Below are 24,944 nucleotides of genomic sequence, written 5' to 3'. Positions count from 1 at the left end.
ATTTGTTTTGATACCTGCTGAGAACTGAAAATTAAATAATTATGCTTTGTATCGACAATGAGAATGGATAAGGATAACATCGATATTTGTCATTAATATTATCATCAAAAACTTATCTATCTATATTCGAAAATCATCCATTGTAGAACATCTATTGTGCTCATCTATAATTTGTACATTTTAGCACATAGTACTACATCTCCATAAAAGGACATATATCCCAATAAAAACACAGAAAAATTTATAAAGTTTAAATCTACACACCATGTACTTATATATGCAACTTTGTTTATATATATTTTATATATACATATATATGTACCAGCATAATATTGGAATAAATATGTACATCTAAGATGAACACAGACTCCAAGCACTATTCTCTGTGCAATAGACACGAAAGACCACAGTATGTTACTCATTCTTTCAAGTTTGACAAATGCAAGTCTCAAATATCACCAGAACATCAGAGTAAGTGACTCTCAATCAGTCGCCATAACAAATGTAAAATGTAAGAAATCGCGTATAAAAAATCATTAGTGTCGTTAACAGATGAGACTATAGGCAATGAGGAGTTACATGAAGAAGATAATTGATCGTAAAAGAAATCTTGAAGACTATTCTTCTCCTTATTTTCGTTCTCTTTTAAGTAATCATTAAACAAGATTGGGAATAAGTCTGCACGCTCGTCCGAATATCGAAATGGAAGTTTAGATGTTATTTCGAATGTTAGTACAACGGGCCAAGATAGAGAAAGTTTGTGCCAGCCATATTGAACAACACTTGTTGCAAGTCGGATCACTTACTCTAATCTTCTGATGCTCCGTGGAACACATAGGTGTTTCACTCATTCGTTGAAGCATATACTGCAAATCACGAGTACATGTATTGATGATGGGCACCGATCGAGGCGCTATTGCTATTGCCATCGATCTTTTAAACACGAAAAAATAATCTCTTCCTACGAAAGTGCATGTTAAATAATTCTTCATGCAATGTTACATCAAATTCGACTCTACCTTTCCCTTTAACTTGAAAAATTAACTGAAAAATTTCTGTTTTCTGTTTGTCATTATCCTGTTTAAAAAATCCATATTTTTCTGAAATTTGTGTTTTAAGTATATATTTTAAACGATATATATTTCAAAAGATAACTACATTCTCTATCATCTTTATTACTGAAATTATGGATTTAAGATAAAAACGGGCTTCTTAATTATTCATAACAAATCACAAAGTTAATAGACATATGTGTGGAACAAGTCGAAACAATCACATGATGAAGAAATACATAGAATATGTCGCTGGATTTATGTACGTATATAAATACATATTAAAAACAATATGTATAAAGTTATATTTAAAAATAAAATAGTAGAATTTACCTTTTGCCAAGGATGTGACTTAATTTGTGGAAATTTGAATTCGGTATAATTGGGGTTCATCTCACGTATCTGATCGCGCGTAGGCGTACCGAGTACTTTGATAATCTCTACCAGCTGATCGACACCACTATCGCCGGGAAATATCGGTTGACCTAGCAGCAGTTCCGCTAGCACGCAACCTGCACTCCAGACATCTGTCGAGAAAGAGAAAAAAACGTTACACTAAGAATTACAATAAAATATAATAAGAGAAATAAAAAACAAATTAAATAATGTATTTTTTTACATGTCGTTATTAATTACAACGTTTGTCAAAAGATTTTAGATATCTGTCAAGAATTAGATTATTTTTTCGGATATATATCATATACATATAAATTAGAACAAAAAGACACAAACAGCACGGTCAATGATGAAATTCTTTCAAACATAATATGCAATGTTAAACAAAGTTTCATCAAAATTTTGAACGTACCAATCTTTGTAGTATAGTCAATAGCACCGAAAATGAGTTCAGGTGCGCGGTAGTAGCGACTGCAGATATAGGACACATTTGGTTCGCCTTTCACAAGATGTTTAGCTGAACCGAAATCACATAGCTTCAGAACACCAGTATCCGGATCTAGAAGCAAATTCTGTGGCTTGATATCCCTGTGACAGATACCCAGCGAGTGGATGTACGCCAATGAACGGAACAGTTGATACATATATAACTGCAAAGAACAAAGAAAAGCAAAGATTATCTTTTGTAGTATTACATTTAATACTACAATATGTCTGGTTAAGTTTGCAAAACACATTTTTTATAATATAAAAATCTTTATAAAATTTTTCCAGATTCTTTCGAATTGTGTACAAGTCAGTATTTCTAGGTTTTTCAGATCACCGATTACAAACCTGAGGTATGAATAGTAAATTTAAAACGGCGAATATAATCGACTGAAATATTGCAAATATCGCGTACTAAAACATACTTAAGTAGTTGATACTTATGAATCTTATATACATATATTTTAATTTAAGAGAGATTCATAATATAATTAATGACTTCTTAGGTACTGAGTATTGCATGAATGAAAAGAATGTTTCCTTTACAATCAGAGATACTATAACATCTACGTGATTTTCTAAAGATTAATTAAAGATTACAAGATTACAAAAAAGTACAAGCAGGTTTACAAATAAATATCTATTTCTGCGTTACATTATGAGTCTAGAAATATAAAAAAATGAACTTACCTTGATGAAACTGATTGGTATCGTCTGCTTGCTTTTGCTATAATGTCGAGCGACTTTGTACACAGTTTCGGGTATGTATTCCAGGACTAGATTAAGATAAACCTCGTCCTTCTAAAAAAAGAAAGAAAAACGAAAATTCTTTTGCACGTAACATTCATTCAACAAGCGAGGGGGATCTGTTTATAAATATTTGTCGTCTCAAAGGCACACTACTCCAAACCCAAACATTGACGACATATTCGGTATACTATCGTCAGGAAGAAATGTAGAGTTTCCCGCAACTCGCGCGACTTAAATTTTAACGACAAATTCTCTCTAATCAATCCGACAGCAACTTTTTATTTTTAACTATCTTTACGACCTATAATGCTCATCAATTCTTTTTTATTTGTTCAATCTTCTAGCTTTCAACATTACATGTAAATCTTTGCAAATAGGTCTTTCGAGAATTAATTAAAAAATACTAGAACGTAGAAATAGGATTATGATATTTATTCTCATACAAAAACTTTTTTCTTTTCATTAGGAGTTTAATTCTTTCTTATTATTTTCAGGGTCTCAGAATTTATGAATTTATGAATAAAGAAGCACCAATTAAAAATCCATCAGAATCTGTGATTAAAAATATGGAATAATTATAGCGAATTGTGGGATACCCCGTATATAGGGATCGTTTAAGTTAAACGTTTCGTCATTATTATCTCTCTTGGACACACACATCGATGCCCTCGTGTTATTAACATTTACAATTACCACACACGCCTTCAGAAAAATTACGTACTAACAAGACTAGCGAAGCAGCGTAATCTAATCGGACCCAGATTGACATTAAAAAAAAAAAATGACGTTTCGAAGGAATGATACGAATGTGAAGATGTGTTCCTATTTGGAAGCGATAATTCGCCTAGAGTTTCTTTTTTCTCTCGCCAAAAGGAGGACTCTTGTACAAACTACTACTGGGTGCACTTCAACTTACGTCAACGTGAAAAACCGGATTAGTCGCGGTTAAGACGTTCTATAAAATAACATAACAATGTGGCATGCATTAAATGAACATCTCTCGTTTTATTTGTAGGCACGTATGATTTACGTAACGAACCGATAAAATTGATAATTGCGCGCCAATCAAGGGAGCTGTACTGATTAAAGTTACATACTTCGCATCATTTTCTCGCGAATTTCTCTCGATTTATAATAAACAGATTGATAGAGAATTCTTAGAATTTTTTAAACCACAAAATTGGATATCGAACTCATCTTCATGTAAAATTCAAGAAAAATAGATAAGATAGTTACCTTATCACCACTAGAATAAAAGAAATATTTGAGTTTCACAATGTTGCAGTGCTCAAGACGTCGCATGATTTGTAATTCCCTGTTCTGAAATAAAATCGTACAGTTTTATTATAACATCTTGTATTCGTGGCTCATTAATAAATAAAATAAATGGGAAAAAAAATTTAAATAAAAAATAAAACAGAATAAAATAAATAAATATAGAATAAAAAGATAGAATAGAATGTAATCAAATTAAATCAAATTAAGTAAAATAAAATGCAAATAAAAATGTATTATTTCAACACATTATCTAGTAACTATTAACTATTATTATAGCTATTATTATGTGTCGTCAACACATTTTTATTTACCTCATAATTTTAGTTTTTTTGAACCTCGTTACTTAGATATATGTCAGAAAATAAACGTAAAAATGCTTACCTTAAATCGCTTATCCTGGAGAACCTTCTTGATAGCAACCATCTCTCCCGAATCGCAGAGTTTCGCCTGATACACCACGCCGAAGCTGCCATTGCCGATGACCTTGGTGTCGGTATACGCGACCTCCTGAGGACGATCCGGACCAGCACCGGGAGTCGCTACCACAGTCGTTACCTTGCTGCCATCCTTGCCTGCAGGGTACATTGCACTACCCATAGAAACAAATCGGAAAAAACCACAGTGCACGAAAAGAAGTGGAAACAAAAGTGGGAAACCGAACTTCCTCTAAAAAGCAGAAAACGCCCAGAACCTCGAGAATCGAGGGAAACTTGCACCTATTTCGCAAAAACGTCTCGAGCAAAATTGTCTCCATGTTGACAATTATCTTGAAAATTTATGACAAAATGCAACGTATTGTTTTGCAAAATGTGATCTATTAATATCTATAAAAAATAACTTTAGATACATATACTGTATCAGAGAATCAATCCATTTTTATATTATTATTTTCAGATATTTCTCTCTCTTTCTCTCCGAGAACTTTATATTTCGCAGAAATGTAAGAAAAGATCACGCACATCGTTAAAGTCGCGAGTCTGTCGCGATCGTCGCTATTTTCACATGTAGTTCTTGGACATAGGCGACCAGAAGTAATCTAATCCTTGATTTGTTTTTGTTATACTACTAATAGTTTCGAGCCACGCAACTTGCAGAATAAATCGCTGAATGGTGCATCCAAATTGCCCGAAGAAAGCGCTGAGATTTACAATTCACAATTATCCTGCAATTTTGCGAATTCCGACGATACTTAATGTCTTCAATGATCAATAGATTCCTTAATGGGAATACTTAGGCAAATAGACTTCTGACAACTCTTTTTATCGTTCAAAAAAAGATAAAACGCGTAGATTTACATGAAATTGAACGAATATGTACAAGTACAATCGAATCGTTGAGAGACGTTTTCAATCGGCGATAGAAAACGTGCACAATAGCCTTGATGAAGTCTGATAAACAGGCGGTGTAAACTATTGCGAACTATAACCGGGTTTGCTACCATTGCAATGTAAACTTCCTCACGCAATATGCATTTTGCTATTTTCACGCAAGACTTTTGCCGGTCTATTTCTCAACTGCGTCACACTTTTCGTCATATCTTTCATCTGTTGTTAGAAACGGACGCGCCGAATATCGGGTGCATTAGGTTGTTTTAATAACACATCGAGTATGTCATAAGAAGCTTTGTTGATTCATATAGATATCTATTAAAATAGCTTTGACTATTTACATGGATACAGCAAAGTGATCGTGATGCAATTAATAACAATCTTTCTATTTATTAAAAAATTAGACAATAGAATTAAATAACTAACTAATAATTCCCTTGTAATAATAAAAAAGTTCTAATTATTGAAATTTAATATCAAAATAATAGTTATTTTTTTCATAATCTTTATATTTACAGAATATGATAATAAAGAATTATTTAAAGGACTACTTAAAATTTACTTGAAATAATAATTGCTTTGCATGTATGTGCTGTAACTTCATCATTACTTTGACAAGAGCAAGGTTAATCAAACTCAATTTCTGTGAAAATTGTATTTTGTTATTGGCAAAGTGGGTTAAGAGATCCTTGATCGAGATACTTTTCGAAATTAGAGAATCACCTGCTTTCGAGTTCGAAGGTGAATATTACGAGGATTCCGATTTGCGAATACGCCGCGAACGATTAGTCTCCACGTGAACGGTGTCTTGTCTTCTGACATATTTGCGACATTTTCAATCATTACTGTCAACCATAGATTGAAGATCGCGAGCGACTCATTTGTTTTGTGCAGTACTTCGCGAGATTAATGCCGATTAGATTTTAATATCTAGTGTAAAACCCTTTGTAGACAATCTATAATAAAAATCTAACCTATAATTTTGTATATGTTTGATTGTAAATAGACAAGAAAAGAATTTATATATATTATTCATTATAACGGCGAGATATGGCAAACAACCGTTTCGTTCAAGACGTTAAATTATATACGTGAGAGACACGCAATTATTATAATTATACACCGGCAACGGATACGAAAATCTCGTATCTGATTTATAGTTGCAAGAATTGAACAATACAGCGAAAGCAATCTTGTCACGTTCCTATGAAACGCCGCTGCATTGGCAAGACACTGAGCGTGTTACCGCGCGGCCAAATTAAAGCATGACGTGTACAAGATTTCCCAAAAGAATACGTTAAAAAAAATCAATTAATATATATAATATAAATAACAATATAAAAATCAAATAATGTTAAAAGTATTGCACTCTCTTATTAAGCAGATATTATAACAAAATAATTTCAGATTCAGATAAGATTAACATACACAAATGTATGTATTGGTTTTATTTTATTTATTTTTTATTATTTTTAAATGCCGATTCTCTGAAGTATCTCACATATTGTTACCTCATCCCAATAACATGTTTTTCCTTTACCAAGATACATACATCTTATTTTTGTATCTTCTAAGTATAGACTGAGAGATATAGTAATAAAGAATTATTTTAATTAATAGTATTATTTTGGACGTGTTTCTAAAAAATTTCTACTAAAAATCAAGAAAACCAAAGATAGAGCCTCAGAATAATTTCCGAGACTCTTGAAAGGGCCTAAAAAAAAATTAAACAAACATCGCGCCTATATGGAGGAAATGGGTCAAGCGACAGTCGAGGCTAGAAAATCCAGCCGACTACTTAGTCAGCTAGCCAGCTAAATCCAGCTTGCGACAAAAAGCGCAACGAAGCGATGCACAGCAGCTGCATCGCGTACGATGCCGATCCTTTTATCGCGTTACGCGCGCATCGGAGGAGACTTCGACCTTTCCCATGGCGTGCAGCCCCTACCTGTGAAGCAAGAAAGCTTCAGAGAATATCTGTATATCGGTCCTCATGGTGACATTTTGTGCGACTTAAGGGGGCGTCCCTCGTTATATCGAAGGCTTCTTTGTCGACGTCAGAGGCAATCGTGCTCGGTTTAACGAAATAGGCCGCGCGGATAATAAAAAAAAGGGGGGATTAATCAAGCCAGAGAATAGCGGAAGAATAAGGTTCGAGACAATCTCTTTTATGATTAGATCTGCTGAACGTTGCGATTTGCGCAAGATTATTTTGATATTTTTACGATGTTCCATTATCAGTACACACAATTGTGTACTGATAAAAGACTTACATAATAATATATAATTAATATTACAAAATGATTTTATTCTATATAATTTATTTTATAATATAAAATAATTAAATATAGAAAAAAGGAGTATTAGAGAAAGTATTAAATTAAAGAAATCATCAGTGACTGACTGTCAATTTTGATATAACTCTTTAATTTACTGTTATACGCGGACTATATTAGATTTTTTTATTATCACTTCACTGTTTTTTTCGTTTGATTACAAAACGTATTCATTGACCGTTTGCTCGAATTCTATAATTAATATTCAGTTTATATTACCATAACGGAAAGAGCCTCCTTCGATGCCTCCTCGCGAGAAGCAGTATCGAGGGTAACAGATACCCATGAACTTTCTCTTCAACCCTTTCGTCTCTCTCTTTCTTCTGCTTTCTCGATCTGTTCTCAGTCTCGAATAGACAGAAAAACCACATCACACACGGTAGGTGCGACCAAGAGTAAATACGGCACCGCCAAGAGACGGTGTAAATGTCAGAGGATCACGCGCTCTCGATACATAAAGTGGTAGGTAGGTATACTTGACGACATTTATTAAATACGTCATCTTGAAGATCGGCCCCCTTCGCTCAAATAGAAATCAGATCAACGTGAAATTGCCCTGGAAACTCCGAAACGCGCCGATCAGCAATAAATTGGTTTTTTTTTTTTTTTTTTAGAAGAATAAGATAAAGACATTGGTTTCCTTTAATGACATGAGAATGTATAAGAAAATCTCAGAGAACTATCATCGAGAAAAAAGTTGAAACATTTACATGTATAATAGCAGCGCTCTTACATAAACAGAAACAAAGTAATATGCTGTCGATAGCATGTTTTTGTTATATCCTTGAGAAATTTTATCCAAATTTGTAGTAAAATTTTATTAAAATATTTTGTGTACCTATATGTATATATGTATGCGCGCGTCTATAATTAACTCTTTAATAAATTTTTAATTGATAATTATACAAAATTGAAAAAAAAAAGAACTCGAGGTTAGAGGGCAGATAGTAAATGTCTAACATAACTCGAAAAATTAATCATGTTTAAGAAATAGAATATATTTTAATTTTAATGTAAACGCGATTTACTTACATTTTATAGAATATATAAAATCTTTGCATCATAAATCAAAATCGTTCTTGTCATTCTATATATAAAAGTATCAAGAGCATCGTAAAATGAATGAGTCACTTCAGATTTTACGTCAAGAAATATCGAAATAAAATGTTTCGAATGTGAAACTTGCCGTCTAAGTCCCATAATTTCTTTTTAATACTCCATAATAAATTTTTAAATATAATAATATATATGAAATAAAATTTCTCATTATTAAATTATAATTAATTTAAAGTTTAGCTTAACAAAGATTCATAATATTTCACAGTATGTGAAAACTTTATGATTCTATTTAAAGCTATAAAATTATGAGATACCAACGCGTTTACATACACACACACAAGGTACATCGATCGCTCAATAGACTTACGTTTCTTATTGCTTAGTCGGCGCAAGAACTTGCAGAATTTTTTATAGGCAGTGTTGGCCTCTTTGCCACCCAGTTCCACGGCGCTCTTAGGACGCTCGTTTTTCTGTCCGGTCGCCGTCGGACAGAATTTTGGATATCGCCACTGCTGACACGGTTCTGACCAATCGAGATTGTTTGCTGGAGCCATGGTTTCTAGAGATCGATCGATTATTTATTGAAACGTCCCACGATATATCACTACTATAACGCTTCGTTTTTGTTCCGTCTCATATTTTGAAATATCATAATGTGAGACTAGGTTTCGATTAGTTCTCCGTGATGGCTAATTATTGTATATTGCGTCACAGAAATTTTCTTCTGTCGTTTTTCGATCATACAGTTCCTTTTCTATTATTAATCCTCTGTTATAGATTTTCTTTCTATTATTACTTTAAGTTTATTATTCTTTTTTTTATATTATAGATCAATATGCTTATTACTTTTTACTATTATTATAACTTTTAATGCTTTGAATCACAGATAGAAGTTATTCTTTATTATTGATACATATATTTTTGTAGAATTTATTCATCTCGACTTGTCTATTTCGATATTTTTATTCAGAGAATTTAATTTGTATATTTGAAGAATTTTATGAATACAATTCTCTTCTAGAGTTTTCATACCAGTTATATATCGCGCATTCCAGGTTGTCTTTCTTATAGGAATTAACGTTTGTGGTTTATTATGGTATTTTTTGTGAACTCGTTCTTGTGTGTATCCGAGTTTCCACAATATCCTTCGTCAGACTTGCAGAGTCGACGATTACTTTAAGTCGAATTTCACGAGAATCAAATATCGCGAATGTGCACAAAGTACGAAGTTCAAAATAATCGTTTATATTTTCTTTTACAAATTAAGTAACAAATTTTTTTCCACACAGAATTGTTATAAATATCTGTTCTCGGTCATCGCTCACACAAATTCCTCGTAAAAACTGGCACTTGAATTAATAATGTATATAAATTTTATAAAGTTTTATGTCACTAATTCTTTATAATCCACGTTTATTTATTCTGAGTTTTGACATACAATCAGAAAAGACTTCTTCACGATATTGTATCTAACACTTTTAGTGTTTTACAAAAATTAGTAATGATATGCCGTACACTAATAAGATGCTGATATATTAAACTATTGTCACTTAAGTCTTTTTTCTCGAAGCTAATCAATAATGATTATATAGCCATCACGTTAATCGTCGAAAAATATTCATACTTCCAATATCCTTATATTTCTTCATGGGAAAGATCGATGATCTCGATTGAACAATCGCTCAAAACGCGTCAGACTCACAAAAATTCCTCTCCTTTTCTTCCTCTTCTTAAGATGCACTGCACCATTAATCCATTGAGGGTCGCGATAAACGATGGTTTGCGTTTCCGAACGGATTAATAAGCTGCAGAGTTGCGATGCGGATCACGCGTTGGTATCAAATCGGCGTGATTCGCGTTATGGGACCACCGCGGGCTTGGCCCGAGCCGACTTTGCACACGTAGTAAACTGCGTTGATTCGCGATGGACTACCGGCACGCGACTAAAGCGGAGAGCGTCGCCGATCGAGTCGTCACATCACTTGCGCGCCGGGCGTTCAGGGTGGTCGCGGTGGGAGAGCAACGTTGGGGCAACCCTTTGTCTTTCCAAGATATTTCTGGCTGCATAATAATTATAATCCTGGTACAGTAATTATCGTCTGACGTATCTTGGTGTAAGAGAGAATGAATTTTATTTTATCTTGGAATATAAAAAAGAATAGTGCAACCCATGCTTTTTTCATTCATGTGTTCCAAAGCAAAATTCTCTCCCCGGGGAACTTCTCCTTCGATTCTTTCCGTTTAGTTTAGCGTTTAAATTATTCAATATATTAATTGCTAATCATATGCTCGAATCTTCGGGGTGTAATTTACGCGTATGCAATTAAATAATTGTGAGTTGAATCAAAATTTCAAACATTAATTTTAAAGAAATCATAGACTTGAATAAGAATTTTTAAGTCGAGAGGCTTCTCATCAATATGGACTTGAATTTTCTTTAACTATAAAACATTAGAATTCAAGATTATAGTTCTCTGACATCGTATACAACCGACCCTGCACGTGGTAAACGGGAAAGAAGAGGGATGGCCGGAAGAGAGCGAGCGCCTGGCCGGGAAAGTGAATAATCGCGTCGATCGCGTCCGAGCCGTTAGACTCGAGTTTCGTCCGTCCCCAGGAACTTGTGCTGCCGATTCGATTACTGATAAGGCGAAATAAAGCGAACAACCTGCGGAACGGTACAATTGTAGATAAAGAGATACCGTTTTTGTTAGATCGACTTCCAGCGAACGATTACTTCGAATCGTCTTCGGCGGAATTGAAATCCTGGCTTTATGAGAAGTTGAAATCAGGTAAAAGCGAATTAATTCGCGTTCCACATTTAGCACGTTTACGTGATTGTTGGGTCGCGATAACATCTCCGAGGGAGATCTTTCTGTGTTTAATACACAATAAATGTAGGGCACGAATACGGATCATAATGCGGTCACAATGTGCATGTAGGTGATATATTTTAATATATAAGTATGTCAAGTGTGTGTGATAACGTTATTGAGTTAAATATTCAATAAGTATCAGACATGCAATAAAATGTTTTAAAATATTTAATGTTCTTAAATGATAAGATTATAGAATCAATAAGATAGGAAGAATAGCGCTTTTTCTTTCTACAAAAATTACTTCGTAGAAATTGTTATAATATAGGAGAGACGATTATCTCATATCTCCGATAATGTTTCGTAATGTCGCAAACGTGATAATTCATCGGAATGATTGGGAAATCTTGCGACTCGAGTGGTTTTAATTTCACGACAGAGGAAATTGATTAAACTTGACGTTATTAGACCGGAAAAAGTTTCATCCGCGGAAAATTTATCCGCGGTCAACGCTCATAATCCAATACTTTGTGCAAAATCATCTAGATGTGCTATAAATATTTCTATCACGTTCGATTAAACCTTACTTCCATTAAACGAGATGCTTAGATTATGATAATGACGTATATCGATAATACCGCTATGATGTCGCAATAATCGTCAATTATATTTTGTATCCTTCGTCGTCATAAGGACACATATTAATAACTTGCACTCAAAGCTATAAATAATCTTCTGTCTTATTTAACTGCGCTCAATATAATGACTTAATGGTAAAATAGAATAAATTAGAGTGAATTTATATTATATACGTGTGACTATTTTTTAAAATGTATTTGTGTGTGTGTGTGTGTGTATGTGTGTGTGTTCTTCAGTTTTAACATTTTTTATTTTTCATTAAAAAAAATCGACTTAAGTAAAGTGGAAGTGAAAACAACATGTGGTGTAAAAAATTGAATGCTCGATTCTCGCATTCCTTTGTCGAGTAAAGCAAATGAAATGAACACGTCGATATCGCATACGTTGAACGAAGCAGGTTAGAGTATTCGCTATATTTAGCTGCTAAGGAGATAACATCGTTATAACACACAAACAAACGGTACACGTGAGCAGTACCCCGCGCTCGTGCACACGTCTTCGGGGGAAGAGATATGATAACGAAGAAACGCGGAGGGCACGTGGCGAGTGTCTTACGAAAGCATTCAAATTTATCATTCAAATTTATTAACACATCTACCGCAAATATATTGCGACTTAACTAAAACTCAACTAACTTACTAGTTAAATTTCATAGTAGACTTTATAATTCGCTAAATTTCTCGAGTCGTGCAATACGAAAAAAAAAGACAAAAGAGAGTTCGTATTTCGAGTTTATCGAAATTAAGATAAGAAATACTTCTGTAAACTGATAAAGTGTTCTTCACGCGTGCAGATTATTATCGTTTTAATAATCGACAATTCTCTCGTTTTATCAATAATAGTTAATGCTTTCGACGAATTTGTTCACTGTTTACGAAAAAGTATAATTGGTTTCTTAACTAGTTTTATCTCCGTCAAATAAAGGATTGGAGACGACACAAAATATCTGCAGGACTCAAAACTCTTTCAATACTTTTTAAATCGGTATTAAATAACTCGTACCTCATATTTGCTCAGATATTTGCTCAGACGAAGCATAAAAAATAAATTCGATAAAATAATCAGTGTTGAAAGAAAGCGAGCGAAAAGCCGATTCTGACTGTCGATTAGTTATCATCGCGGACGATGTTTGAAGTGGCTGCCATATCTCCTCTCGTCTGTCTCTCTTCGAGACAAACGAGACTTGGAAATCGGCCAGCAACACGATCTTAGCTACCCGCATCCGCCGCTTGATGACGACATTATTCCGGATCTAGATTAGAGTAGAATGTGAACGAACTCGCGAATGACCGTCCTAAAAATTTCAGACGTCGTTTCGCTGAAAATTTACCGAAAACGCGAAGTGTCACAAAATTACTGCATATCTTCTGATTGCGGATTTTTCGAACCAATATTTCCTGAGCGAAAATGTCGTACTTATAATTCTTTGAGTAAACAATAGATGAATATTATCATTTGATGTCTATATGCACCCATTAGGCGACAATGTTGAATATGAAAAATGAAAGAAAGAGGAATAGACTGCACTCGTTAAGCGTTCTTGCGTCAGATCTTCGACGTCGTCGGTCAAAGAGTGTATCGGTAAGTAACGAGAATAACCGTATATAAACGTTGCACGATCTATTTATATCGAACGATCAGCTGCGCAAATTGGTCATAACTCAATTGCCAGACCGGCTGCGTGTCGATCAAGCTTCGTCGCGCAAAAACAGGCATTACAATGTAAATCCCTTTCGACGGTATGTCGGCGATTATCGATTTCAACATCTTGCGATTAATGTGTAATCTGTATTAAATGTTATATTTTAGTTCGTTTTTAATTTCTTTTATTTTGTTGTTTATTTTACATTTTTAAATGAGATGTGTGTATCTGAATAAATTATTATTTGCGATATATTGGGGAGTTTCGACATTGCATACTTTTTCTTAGGTATATAATTATATGTTTTCTTCATGCCTGTTTTAATATCCAAGTGGTAGGAAGGTGGACTTTACTTCACATAAAAAATGTAAGGCGGTGAGTGGCATCAGATCACTATTAAATATTGTAATAATTACGGAGCAAGACGTATCTCAGAAACCAGAAAAAATCGCTATATACGATTCAAGGCACAAGTTACATAAAATTATATTCTGTACAATATATCTCAACAGATATGTCGAGATAAATAAAAAGTATAATTACTTAAAAAAAAAAGATACTGATAATGTTGGTATAAAGTAAAATGCGCCTTAAAACATTCGATTATTACGTTTCATTGTTACAAAATCGTAAAATTATGGTTTAAAAATGGATTGTTCTCGATATATTTAAAAGCTTCAACATTTTTTTCATCACGCTATGTATTCAGAGAGCGCGTGATTAATTATAAAGATATTTCCAAGGAAGAGCATTATAGCGTATACAGGATATGCGGTTTAACACACTGACCCTGACGCAGCGTGAATTATCGATTGCAACACAGATATATCGCGGCAATTCCGCGCTGTGTGCCCTTCAATGTGTAACAGATTATTAAGCGCGTTTCTGAGATTAAAAAGACGTAGCATTCTTCGACCGTAGAGTTCTATTATTCATATGAGACGGTGGAAAGAAATCTCCATTCTTTCGCGATTTTATAACGGTTTGCGATAGCGGTATATTCCCAAACAGTTTCTAGTCGAATAAAATATACTTGAAACGAAATAAAGCACGTGATTATGTCATTATATGTTACTTTGTCACGACTAATTTTATTTTTGTGTTTGTTCAAATTAATTTCCATCGCACCGATCGTGAAAGCGTTATTAGTCCAAAAACTAGCGTTGTTTTTAAATAAGATTGCGACCAAGATATTTTACAGAGCACGATTACGTCACGACAAATTGTATAATGCGAGCATTTTTTTTGAAATCAATGATGAACGTCAACGGAAATAATTTTGACGCAAGTTGTGGCAATGAGGTGATGCATACGTGGCGTCTGACTTTTCGTTCACATTACGTATACACGACGAGTCGCGGAAATCGCTTAGCCGCACTCATTTCAAGACGCAACTTCATGTCGTTACATAATCGTCGCACGCGAAATTCGCTTCCTTCGGAAAACAAATATGTATTAAAACAAAAGTGATATAATATATTAATATTGGGAGGTATATATTTCTCTCATAAAATCAATTACTCCAGAAAACTACATTCACTAATTGATTTGATAAAACTACAAGTTTTTATTGAAAATAGACAATTATTTGATATTGTTTGTTATAAAATCACAGACCAATTATATAAAAAGTTTCAACGTCAATTGATAAAAAAAAATTCCAGCAATCAGTTTTTAACGTACCAGTAATTATATGTCAAATTTTACGAAATTACTTGTTACGTTTTTATTTACTATTGTTTCATTCTCTGTGTAGTGTTTATCATAAAAAAACTTTCGAGAATAAGAGTATAAGAAATATATATATATATAGAAATGATACAGTTCGGAGAAACTTCGGACAAAGGTCCCGCGAACTTTTGCTGATTCACGTTTCTTTTTGTGCCATCTTTTCTTTTGTCAGCGCGTGCGGCATCGTGCAAATTCGTCCACGAGTTTCTGTGTGCGTATGACCGCGCGAGAGTTCAGAAATGCAGTGCTGGGACCATGCAGTTGTTCGAGAAATTAACCGCGGACAAACGAAGTCTTTTAGCGAATATATATGCGTATGGTGACTCCGCGGAATTTCTACTGACACTATTTACATCTCTATTTTCCGTGAAGTCTGTAACTATAGCGTTGGCCAAAATGTTATTTCTTGCGTTTACACAGATGTTACAGAACAATATGTTTATTTAAATAAAGAAAAAATGAAAATGTTCCATCCAATTGCATGAATAGCCCAATGTTTAACTTTGGCATAGTCTCATAATATGTTGTTATTGGTTGAGTATAAATGTTGAGTGAATTTTTCGTATGCCTAAATTATTGCAAATAAAAATCAAATTTAAGTTTTTGCGATTAAAAGCATTATTTCTTATTTTGTGTATAGTCATATTATGACTATAAAATTTCATTATATATTTGTTATATATTACACATTTATTCCAGAAAACAGAAAGAAAAAAAAAACATGAAATTGAAGAACAAAATCCTGCAAATTTAAACGCGCGTAAGCAAATTGTGTGAAGAGATTATTCAAGTAACATGACGAAGTCACGTTTGATAAAAGTCTATTTATACCGAAGTATACAATAATTGTAATAGTTAAACTCTGATCACACACATACATACACACAAAAAAAAAAAACGACAAAAAAAGCAGACATTCCGTTATCGTGATCTTATCTTCTGACACATGTCGAGATGAATAAATGAAGAAAGAGCAAATGAAGATCAGCGCAAATAGAAATATGAACCACTGCGATAACTACTTCGGACCATTATGTACACATGTCAAATTATGTATGTATACACATACACACGTATGCACAGGTGTCTCATACTCGTGACTTTAATTTTAATAGCAGATTCCCTGATAAGTTTGAAATTCCTTATAACTCCAAAAATATCGATTATTTCCAAGTTATAAAGCAATTGGAAAACAAGACATTTTCGCGAATTAAACTTCGAAAATACAAATATACATATAGATAATGAAGATATATTTTTAAATTAATTTCAAATAGATTTTTGATAGAATTTTTGCTGGCGTTTTGCAGATTCTAAAATCTTTCTTTACTTTTTATTTTCTGTAACTTTTTCTTGGACTTCTATAAATTTTTTCGTTTTCTATTAATCGTTTAGCCTTGGTAGAAAAGTGGCGTAGGCGCCTAGTATCGTCATAGTTGCAGGAAATATTGGCACCTGCCGCAACGTACGACGTCAGCTGCAACGTCACACGTGAGTGTCTTGATCGTTTGCCAATAATTCCAATTTGCCGTCACAATGAAGGCGGTTCTTTTTCAAACTATAAATCTCAACGGGAAGTATAACGATCGTATATAAGTCGAACGAGAGATTGAAGACGAATGACAAAGATATTGTAAAAGATATTCGCAGAAAATATTAGCTATTGAATTACAAAAAGTATCACAACAAAGATCGTCTCTTCCATAGCAGAACTCAAGTTTTTAATGACTTTTATCAATGCAATATAAAGATTGGAAATATTTAGAAGTATTTGTCACACCGAATTGATTGCGACTATCCATTTGGCATTTTATTATGTCTCGCTGCGTAAAGATTCATGTGTAAAGATTCATCAAATTTTCAATGCATAAGTGTCGCTTAATGTGTCTATAAGTGCGCAAATAACGCGGTAAAATCAATTTTGAATTGTGCACATATGTACATTCGTATAGTCAGTTTCTTGAGAACATCTTCACTTTTTTAATGCCGGAGAGATTTGCTCGAATGCATTCGACGAATTAATCGGGATAATCGGGCCGAGTTCATTTTTTTTTCTTTCAATCGTTCTCTTAGGTAAAATGGCAATAACGCCATAACTATTAATAGATCGAGCTGCCAGCGATATATACGGTCATAGGTCATATACATACTATAGTGTAAGTTTATTCAAAGGCACTATTTTTTGCGACCGAAAAATCGGTACGCCTTCGAAACAATTATAAAATAATTTGCAATATATGTACAAATCACATTAATAACATTATATTATAAAATACCGCTAAATCATATTTTAATCATTTATACAGAATATTATCTATAATAAACGTTAAATGTACGGTAATTTATACAAAAAGTATTTAATCGAGGAAAAAATTTAGTTCTTGCTTGTAATAAAAGTCAATAAAATATTAAATTAAAACACATCTCTATTTAAGAAATATATAAATTTCATTTTTAATATTACTTCTTTCTTTCGTATCCATTCGGCGAGAATGAAAAAATAAATTTGTCACAAAATATTCTTTATATCTCATTAACTTTAAAAGTTCGAGGAATTAAACATGAATTAACAGACAAAATACAAGAAATCGACGGAAAATCACAAGTTGTGAAAATAATAAGAACAATAGCGCAGTATGAAAATTTGTGTTTACTTTGGCGATTTGCGTAAGTCATATTTATAGATCAATTCTAAATAAATCATCTGAAGTCACACATAATGTAGATTTAACTGATGTGTGACTTTAATGTTGCCGAATTGTAGTAAGCAGATCAAAATGTTAGTTCAATCAATATTTTTCTGAAGTTTCTTGTCGACGAGAAAAAGATAAGAAAATCAATTTTGATCATAATTAATTTAAAAAATGAAGGATTAAAGTTTCAGAATAAAAAAAGATAGAAATGATCCCTATATTATCGACATACGTTGATTGAGCTTCGCTCAAGAGCACAAAAAAGTTCGTTAGTCATGATCATTTACTACAGAGATCGTAATATGGAAGACTAGTCGTTCATTAGAGTTCATATTCTAATAACGGTAACACACTACGCGAGTCATCTATTAACACATGTTACAAGTTCACGCTGCTCACGATGCGCATGTAAATTGATGTAATCAACATGTAGCATGACAAAATTGTCACAAATGTTTAATATTATTGAAGATAATCACTAAAAAAAACATTTTTAGATCCTTCGACGCAAGAAAAATGTTTGAATTTTACTAAAATATAAAGATAACAAATTACATAATTATTTTTATAGTATATAGATATAAAACAGACTTTATGATCTCGAAAGGTTAACATGATTAATAGTTGGTTTTAAAAAAATAAATCAGTAACTTTTATGTCGTAATAAATATAATAATTAGATTCTATTTTCGGCAACTATTGTGGATTGTCCTAAACTTTGTAATCATTTATTTATTTAAAATATATTAACTTTAAAAAAATTTTTAAATAGAAAGTATTTAGTACACTTTCTAATAAATAACAGAACGCAATTATGTCTAGTGGGACGTATGGCTGTTATTATATGATGATGCAAAAGTGAAAATATCTTCGGAGAAACATATAGAGACAAGCTAATAGCACAAGTTTGTAGTGCCACCTATCGACAATGGTTAACATTTAATGTCATGAGATGCAGCGTTGCTCGACAATGAGTTACCAGTATGGCGTTTGCACAGCTGAAGATATTAATAATTTCATTTCTTTACCAAATTTCAATATTAAAACATTTGCTATTATCAATATTGCTTTTGCAATATTATTATTATATTTTCCTATTTTAAAAATAATATACCATTCTGTAGAAATCTTCTTGCAAAATAAATAATATATGTTGACTTCATTACACAAATTATAATAAACAAAAGACAATTTATTTTTTCCTTTACATCGTATTTTGATATAGTTTTCCTGTGTGTGTATCTATGTGAATTTTGTGAAGAAAGATTGTAGAAAAACAGTTTTCACAATCTCATCCGTGCACGCAACTGGCCTGCTTTGTTATCAAAGTTTATTCGTGTGATACCACAAGATGACGCGCGCAAGGGTGGCGCCACACGACTGGCACGTGTCGCTACTTTTAAATAGCAGTACGGCATTCGGGTCGACTTCGACCAAACTACATTTAACTTAACCGGCGATGAATTCAATCAGCAGAATTTTGCTCAAAACGAAATTTCTAACTGTGTAAATCGTTGTTTTTAATCTAATTTTTGTCCATATGTTAAACAATAACAAAATTAATAACTTTATCCATAACATTGACAAAATAGATATTATTGATAAGTAAATCGTCGATTAAATTAATCGGAAGTTGAATTCGTTTTCAGTCGAGAAGGTAATTGGTATGTAAAATTTGATTAATTTTAGCTAAATCCCCTTTTCCTAAATACACTTTATAATTTTACTAATTGTAATATTAAATTAAAATCATCCGTCGTTCGCATATCATTAAGTGTGTTTGATTTTAATTTAAATAATTCAATAATTACTCATCGTTTATTAAATCCAAAATTAATGCGTGGCTGGAGCCCCTCCTCCTGCACCCTCATCTCACTAACTTTCAGCCTGACTTAAGCCAATTTTAGATTGGGTTCCAAAGGGCTTTGCCCTTTTCCCACCCACATGTATTCACCTCTTATCTTTAATAGGTATTTAATAATACGTCTTTGAAGTTCTTGTTTTGCACAGAAGGCATTCTTTAGTCATTTATAACTTCCGAATAAACAATGAACGGCTAAAACTTTGTAAAGGTTCTTCGCATAGTACCTTATATGTCATGTGAAAGTCTTTGGAAGAAATCCTCAAAGAGAAATATTTATCAAAAAATTTCAATCAATATACAATAGAGCATTTTTGCAACAATGTGATCAAATTTTAAAATGTAAAATTATCAATTTTTCATTTCTATCTTATGATTTCGTTACTAATATCTCTAACCGGTAAGCTGCCCGTTTATATATTACATTGTCATTTAAAAATAATCCATTATTTCGTGCTATATCCGTGCTGTGTTGTTTCAGTTCAAAGTTTGTATTTACTAAATACGAATGCTGTAATACAAATAAATCGCGCAGTATCAAGCATTAACAATTTATCGCATCGTTCTTTATAATTTATAATTCGATTTCCTTTCGACTTTAAACCGTACTATACTATAAATTCGTTCTTTCAATGTAAATTGTATAAAATCTTGTTAACGTTAGAGTTATAGTTTCCTAGAAAACATAGTTTCGTCTGTCTAGACTAAGGATCCCCAATCTATGCTCCGTGGGCTGAATTCGGCCTGCCAAGAAAATTCGATATTATAATATAAAAGAATTTTTAGATAAAAATATTTTATTTTTATATAATTTTCAAAAATAAAACTTATCAACCCCCTGGTCATTACAAAAATTTTAACATGGCCCTTTTGACACAAAAAGTTTGGAGCTCCTAGTTTAGACCTTAAAATGAACATTTAAAAATTAATAAGTATTAATGGAATCGTCAATTAATTAATTAATTTTTCGTAGATAAAAAGTATATTCCCGATTAATTTGTTTATATGTTATAGACTTCTGATAAAAATATATATGGCTTTATTAAAACGGCATCTTGTATTAAAAGTTTAATTTATTAAGAGCGGAATGCCAAATTCACACAAAGGTGGTTCGTTCAACTTTGTCTTCGGTTTACAGTCAAGACATCTGGGGTACTATATAGTTATCCGGAAGAAGTGGTTGCACACATAAGAATGTCGATTGTATGTTGCGAACTCCAATACAACGATTGTTTTTTGGCTCGTACCAATGATATCGTAAATCAACTTACTCGCTAAGAATATACTACAGCGATATACTAAGTCAGCTAAGAATATACTGATGCAACTAATAGTGAAACGCGTATCTCTTTCGTGGAGGCGGGACTATCTTTAACTCGGGCATACTATGGGATCTTTTAGATTTCACATATTATATGAAATCACATTTTTATTTAAATAAAAATCAATTTTAAATTGGTCAAACAGACTAATCAAAACTAATACCAATAATTTTCAGACAATCTTAAATGGAAATATAATAGTTTTGTATGAGTTCACAACAAGCTTATTTATCTAAACAATAATAAAATTGTACATAGTAAAATCTTCATAGTTTTCTCTCTCTCTCTCTCTCATAATGATTAAATATCTTTTAATTTTTTATATATATATTTTGAAATAAAGTCTGAATTATATTATTAAGACTAAATGTTGTATTCTTCCTTATATAATAAAATCCATTTATTGTTTCATGATCTTATTACTATTATTTTATTTAAAAATATTGCATGTAGATTGAAAACTCGAACATCCAGCAATACTTTTTGTCTAGTAACGATAAGAATTTCATTCATAGATTGTGATTATCGCGAATTGCAATTATCGCAGTACAATGTCGCGTTGAATAAAACTGCAGTGAAATAAACCTGATAAAATATAGTAATATATACATCGTCGAGATAAGATAAACAGAATAAAGATAAATACAGAATATATTGAAATAAACAAAGAATTCTTTGACAATTTCTGCAAAAAAAAAAATGAACTACGCAATAATATGTGTAAAATATTTACGTGAGATATGTAGCACAGGAAAGTATTCGGTCGATGAAAATAACGCGACGGATCGTGCTTTCGTCGAAGGATGAACCGATGGAGACAATAGCGGGCGTTCTCCGCGATCATCCGTGGAGAACAATGGTGTCCTGTGGACGCGAAACACAAACGCGTATACCGTGCAAACAACAGTGGATTTCTATTTGCGGCAAGAACATTCATTTATTGATTCGACAGCATATCGCGCGGTCTGCTACTTCTCTAATTGACAAAAAACCGATGTATACCGAAGTAATGGCGATTTGAGCTAAGCTTAAGTTTTGAGACTTCGGATGCTAAACCATTTTTGGCATACCGACGCACAATTAATATTAACTGTCCTTTACTTTATAAAATGCATTTATTTTAAGTGTAATTCCGAAAAAATTTATTCTTAAAAAAAAAATTTAATTTTTGCATAAATTAAATTACGTTCGATTATACATCGTATGGTTTCTTTCTTTCACTAATACAATTATGAAAAAATAGTGTGTAGTTTCTATAAGTGTTTTTCTCTCGGCTCAAGGCCGATCACGATATTGCATTAAGGGAACCAACGCAATGAGACACATCTCTCGTTCTGACATACTTTATCAGAGGCAAATTCCATAAATTGTAACTAATTGCACTTTCGAGTGCATTGCTGATGTTCTTGTAAATTATGTAGATTTAGCGAAAAAATTATTTTCCATTAATTTAATTCTAGATTAATTTCTGCATTTTTCTTCAGAAGATTAAAAAAGAAGTAGATATTTCAATCTGGAAGGCATACGCCCTATAAATTCGATAAAATTACCTAAATTTATTTCTCATAAACTATAAATATAGTAATAATATATACAGAACTTTTGCTGTTTTATATCAATGCATTTCGGTACATCCTTGGCTTAATATCTCTATCTAGATTGTTCAAAGAAAGTATTTCAAAATACTCGAATTCCATTCTTCTCTTGTCTTGTTACTATTTATTTAGGTTGCGTTCCGATATTCATTTTCAGTACTGAAAACCTATAGTATACGTGACGTAAACTATAGATTTTCAGTAGTGACAGTGAATATCGGAACGCAACCTAAGTAAATAGGCCGTATAAAATGATAATTTTACGCAGCCGTAATAAAATGATAATTTAGACTCATCTTCAGACTGTACAAAGCACATTTGTCACGTAAGATTATTTTTTAGCTCGCTTTTCATATCGTGAGCAATTTATTTAAACAAGTTATTTGACTGAGTGCAGCTAGATTATATAAATTTTATTCCGCTCAATTAATAAATTATCTTATCTTTAATAATAATCTCATTAGCATTTAGAAAAATGTAACATATTTATGTAACATATTTTTACATAAAAATTTCTAATTAGATAATATATTATATAAACTATATAAATTTTTAAAAAACTTAAATTAAATTGAAATATGTCAAAAGAGAGAGGAAAGTCGATCTCTGAGAGGAACACAATTTTAGCCAAGAGTAAAATTGTATAGATGATATGTTAGAGTTGGCGCACCATCAGAAAACTGACCATAGTATCGTCAACGTCTTAGATGCGACTTCCTTCCAAAATAAACTAAAAAATTAACTATAATAATTAATTACTTCTACAAAGTGTCTTAAAACAATATAAAAACAATATAAAAAAAATTAAAGTTGCAAGATCAAGATGCAGTTAAATGTAAAAATAGTTCAAAATAAATTTATAAACTTGTAATTTAGATAGATTTTTTAAAATAAATTTAACATAATTTGAAAATATAAAATATGAATAAAAAAAAAGTATAAAGGAAAGCATAAATTCTGGCAAAAAATTTGAATAATTTTAATAAATTATTTTTTAATAATTTATAGATAAAGAATTTATTTCAATGTAAGATAAATAAAAACAATTGTGAATCGATCTAAAATTATTTTTGTTAAAAATTTAACAAACATACTAAAGTTTTATAGAGCATGTAAGTAAAAAAAAAGCTGATGTAGTTGAATGAGTCATTAATTCCACTAATTGGTTGTTCGTACATCTACAAATGCATCTGCAATTTTTTTTCGAGACATACAGTGAAAGTTTAAAAATATAATGCGTCAGCAGACGCAACTTTATAGCGCGTTGTAATGAAGCTATTTTTAAAGATGAGCGTGCAAAGCGAGGATATTTACAACCGCCGCGGTTAGAAAGGGTTGGTTCTTATAAAAAAAAAGTACATTGCCACGCGCGGCGCGGGCACGTTTCATTGAGATAATAGTAGTATATTATTCCTTTAACCTCCATGTTTCCATACTTTCCTTAATTTAATTCTGTTCTTTACGTAACTATTTTATTGTAACTTATTACTGTTACTTTATTTTCTTTTCTTATATAAAAACATTACATTATTATTGTGATTCAAATTGATGAAGATTTTAGAAACTATACGAGTCGATTTTTTTTTATTTCTACATTTGATACCTAATGCATTGAATATAAAATAAAATTCTGAAAAAAATTTAACATAATTTTTTATATCACCAAAGATCATCTATTTTCTTTGCTTTGATATTATAAACAATGTTCTATTTTCCTAGTATTTTCAAATATCAGACTGAGGAAGTTTATTTAAATTTTTTTTTAGTGCACTTTAACCGTATACTTTAATTGTATAATGTAATATTCGCTTTTTTTGGTTTTATTATCATTAAATATTCTTCGTATACATATCTTCAAACTGTTCTCTGAAACGATTCAAGATTCTGAGAAGTAATAAATGTGGCACTGACAAAATCATCGGGCCGTTACACCTTGAGGTTCGCTAACGAACGTCAAAAG

At 32.1% G+C, this 24,944-nt stretch overlaps 1 protein-coding gene across 13 annotated transcripts in view; it reads right to left on the bottom strand.

Moving 5' to 3' along the window:
* Positions 1-24,944, bottom strand: part of LOC112463857 (glycogen synthase kinase-3 beta) — a 45,636-nt gene that overhangs the window by 11,662 nt on the left and 9,030 nt on the right. For 2 of the 13 annotated variants that reach the window (XM_025030494.1, XM_025030491.1), the window contains exons 1-8: positions 10,310-10,639; positions 9,049-9,244; positions 4,344-4,551; positions 3,921-4,004; positions 3,601-3,639; positions 2,625-2,735; positions 1,861-2,098; positions 1,386-1,579 (exon numbers count right to left, since the gene is read on the bottom strand). In XM_025030494.1, the coding sequence (XP_024886262.1) occupies positions 1,386-1,579; positions 1,861-2,098; positions 2,625-2,735; positions 3,601-3,639; positions 3,921-4,004; positions 4,344-4,551; positions 9,049-9,244; positions 10,310-10,334 (1,095 nt within the window). In that variant the 5' untranslated portion in view covers positions 10,335-10,639. Of the gene's footprint in view, positions 1-1,385; positions 1,580-1,860; positions 2,099-2,624; positions 2,736-3,600; positions 3,640-3,920; positions 4,005-4,343; positions 4,552-7,845; positions 7,974-9,048; positions 9,245-9,717; positions 10,640-24,944 lie in introns of those variants that run through there. The other 11 variants (XM_025030493.1, XM_025030492.1, XM_025030495.1 and 8 more) reach the window with 11 other exon arrangements.

This window comes from Temnothorax curvispinosus, unplaced genomic scaffold (assembly GCF_003070985.1).
Source record: "Temnothorax curvispinosus isolate PA1 unplaced genomic scaffold, ASM307098v1 QBEX01013717.1, whole genome shotgun sequence".
Lineage (NCBI taxonomy): Eukaryota > Metazoa > Arthropoda > Insecta > Hymenoptera > Formicidae > Temnothorax > Temnothorax curvispinosus.
This window is presented reverse-complemented; position numbering and strand designations above follow the sequence as displayed.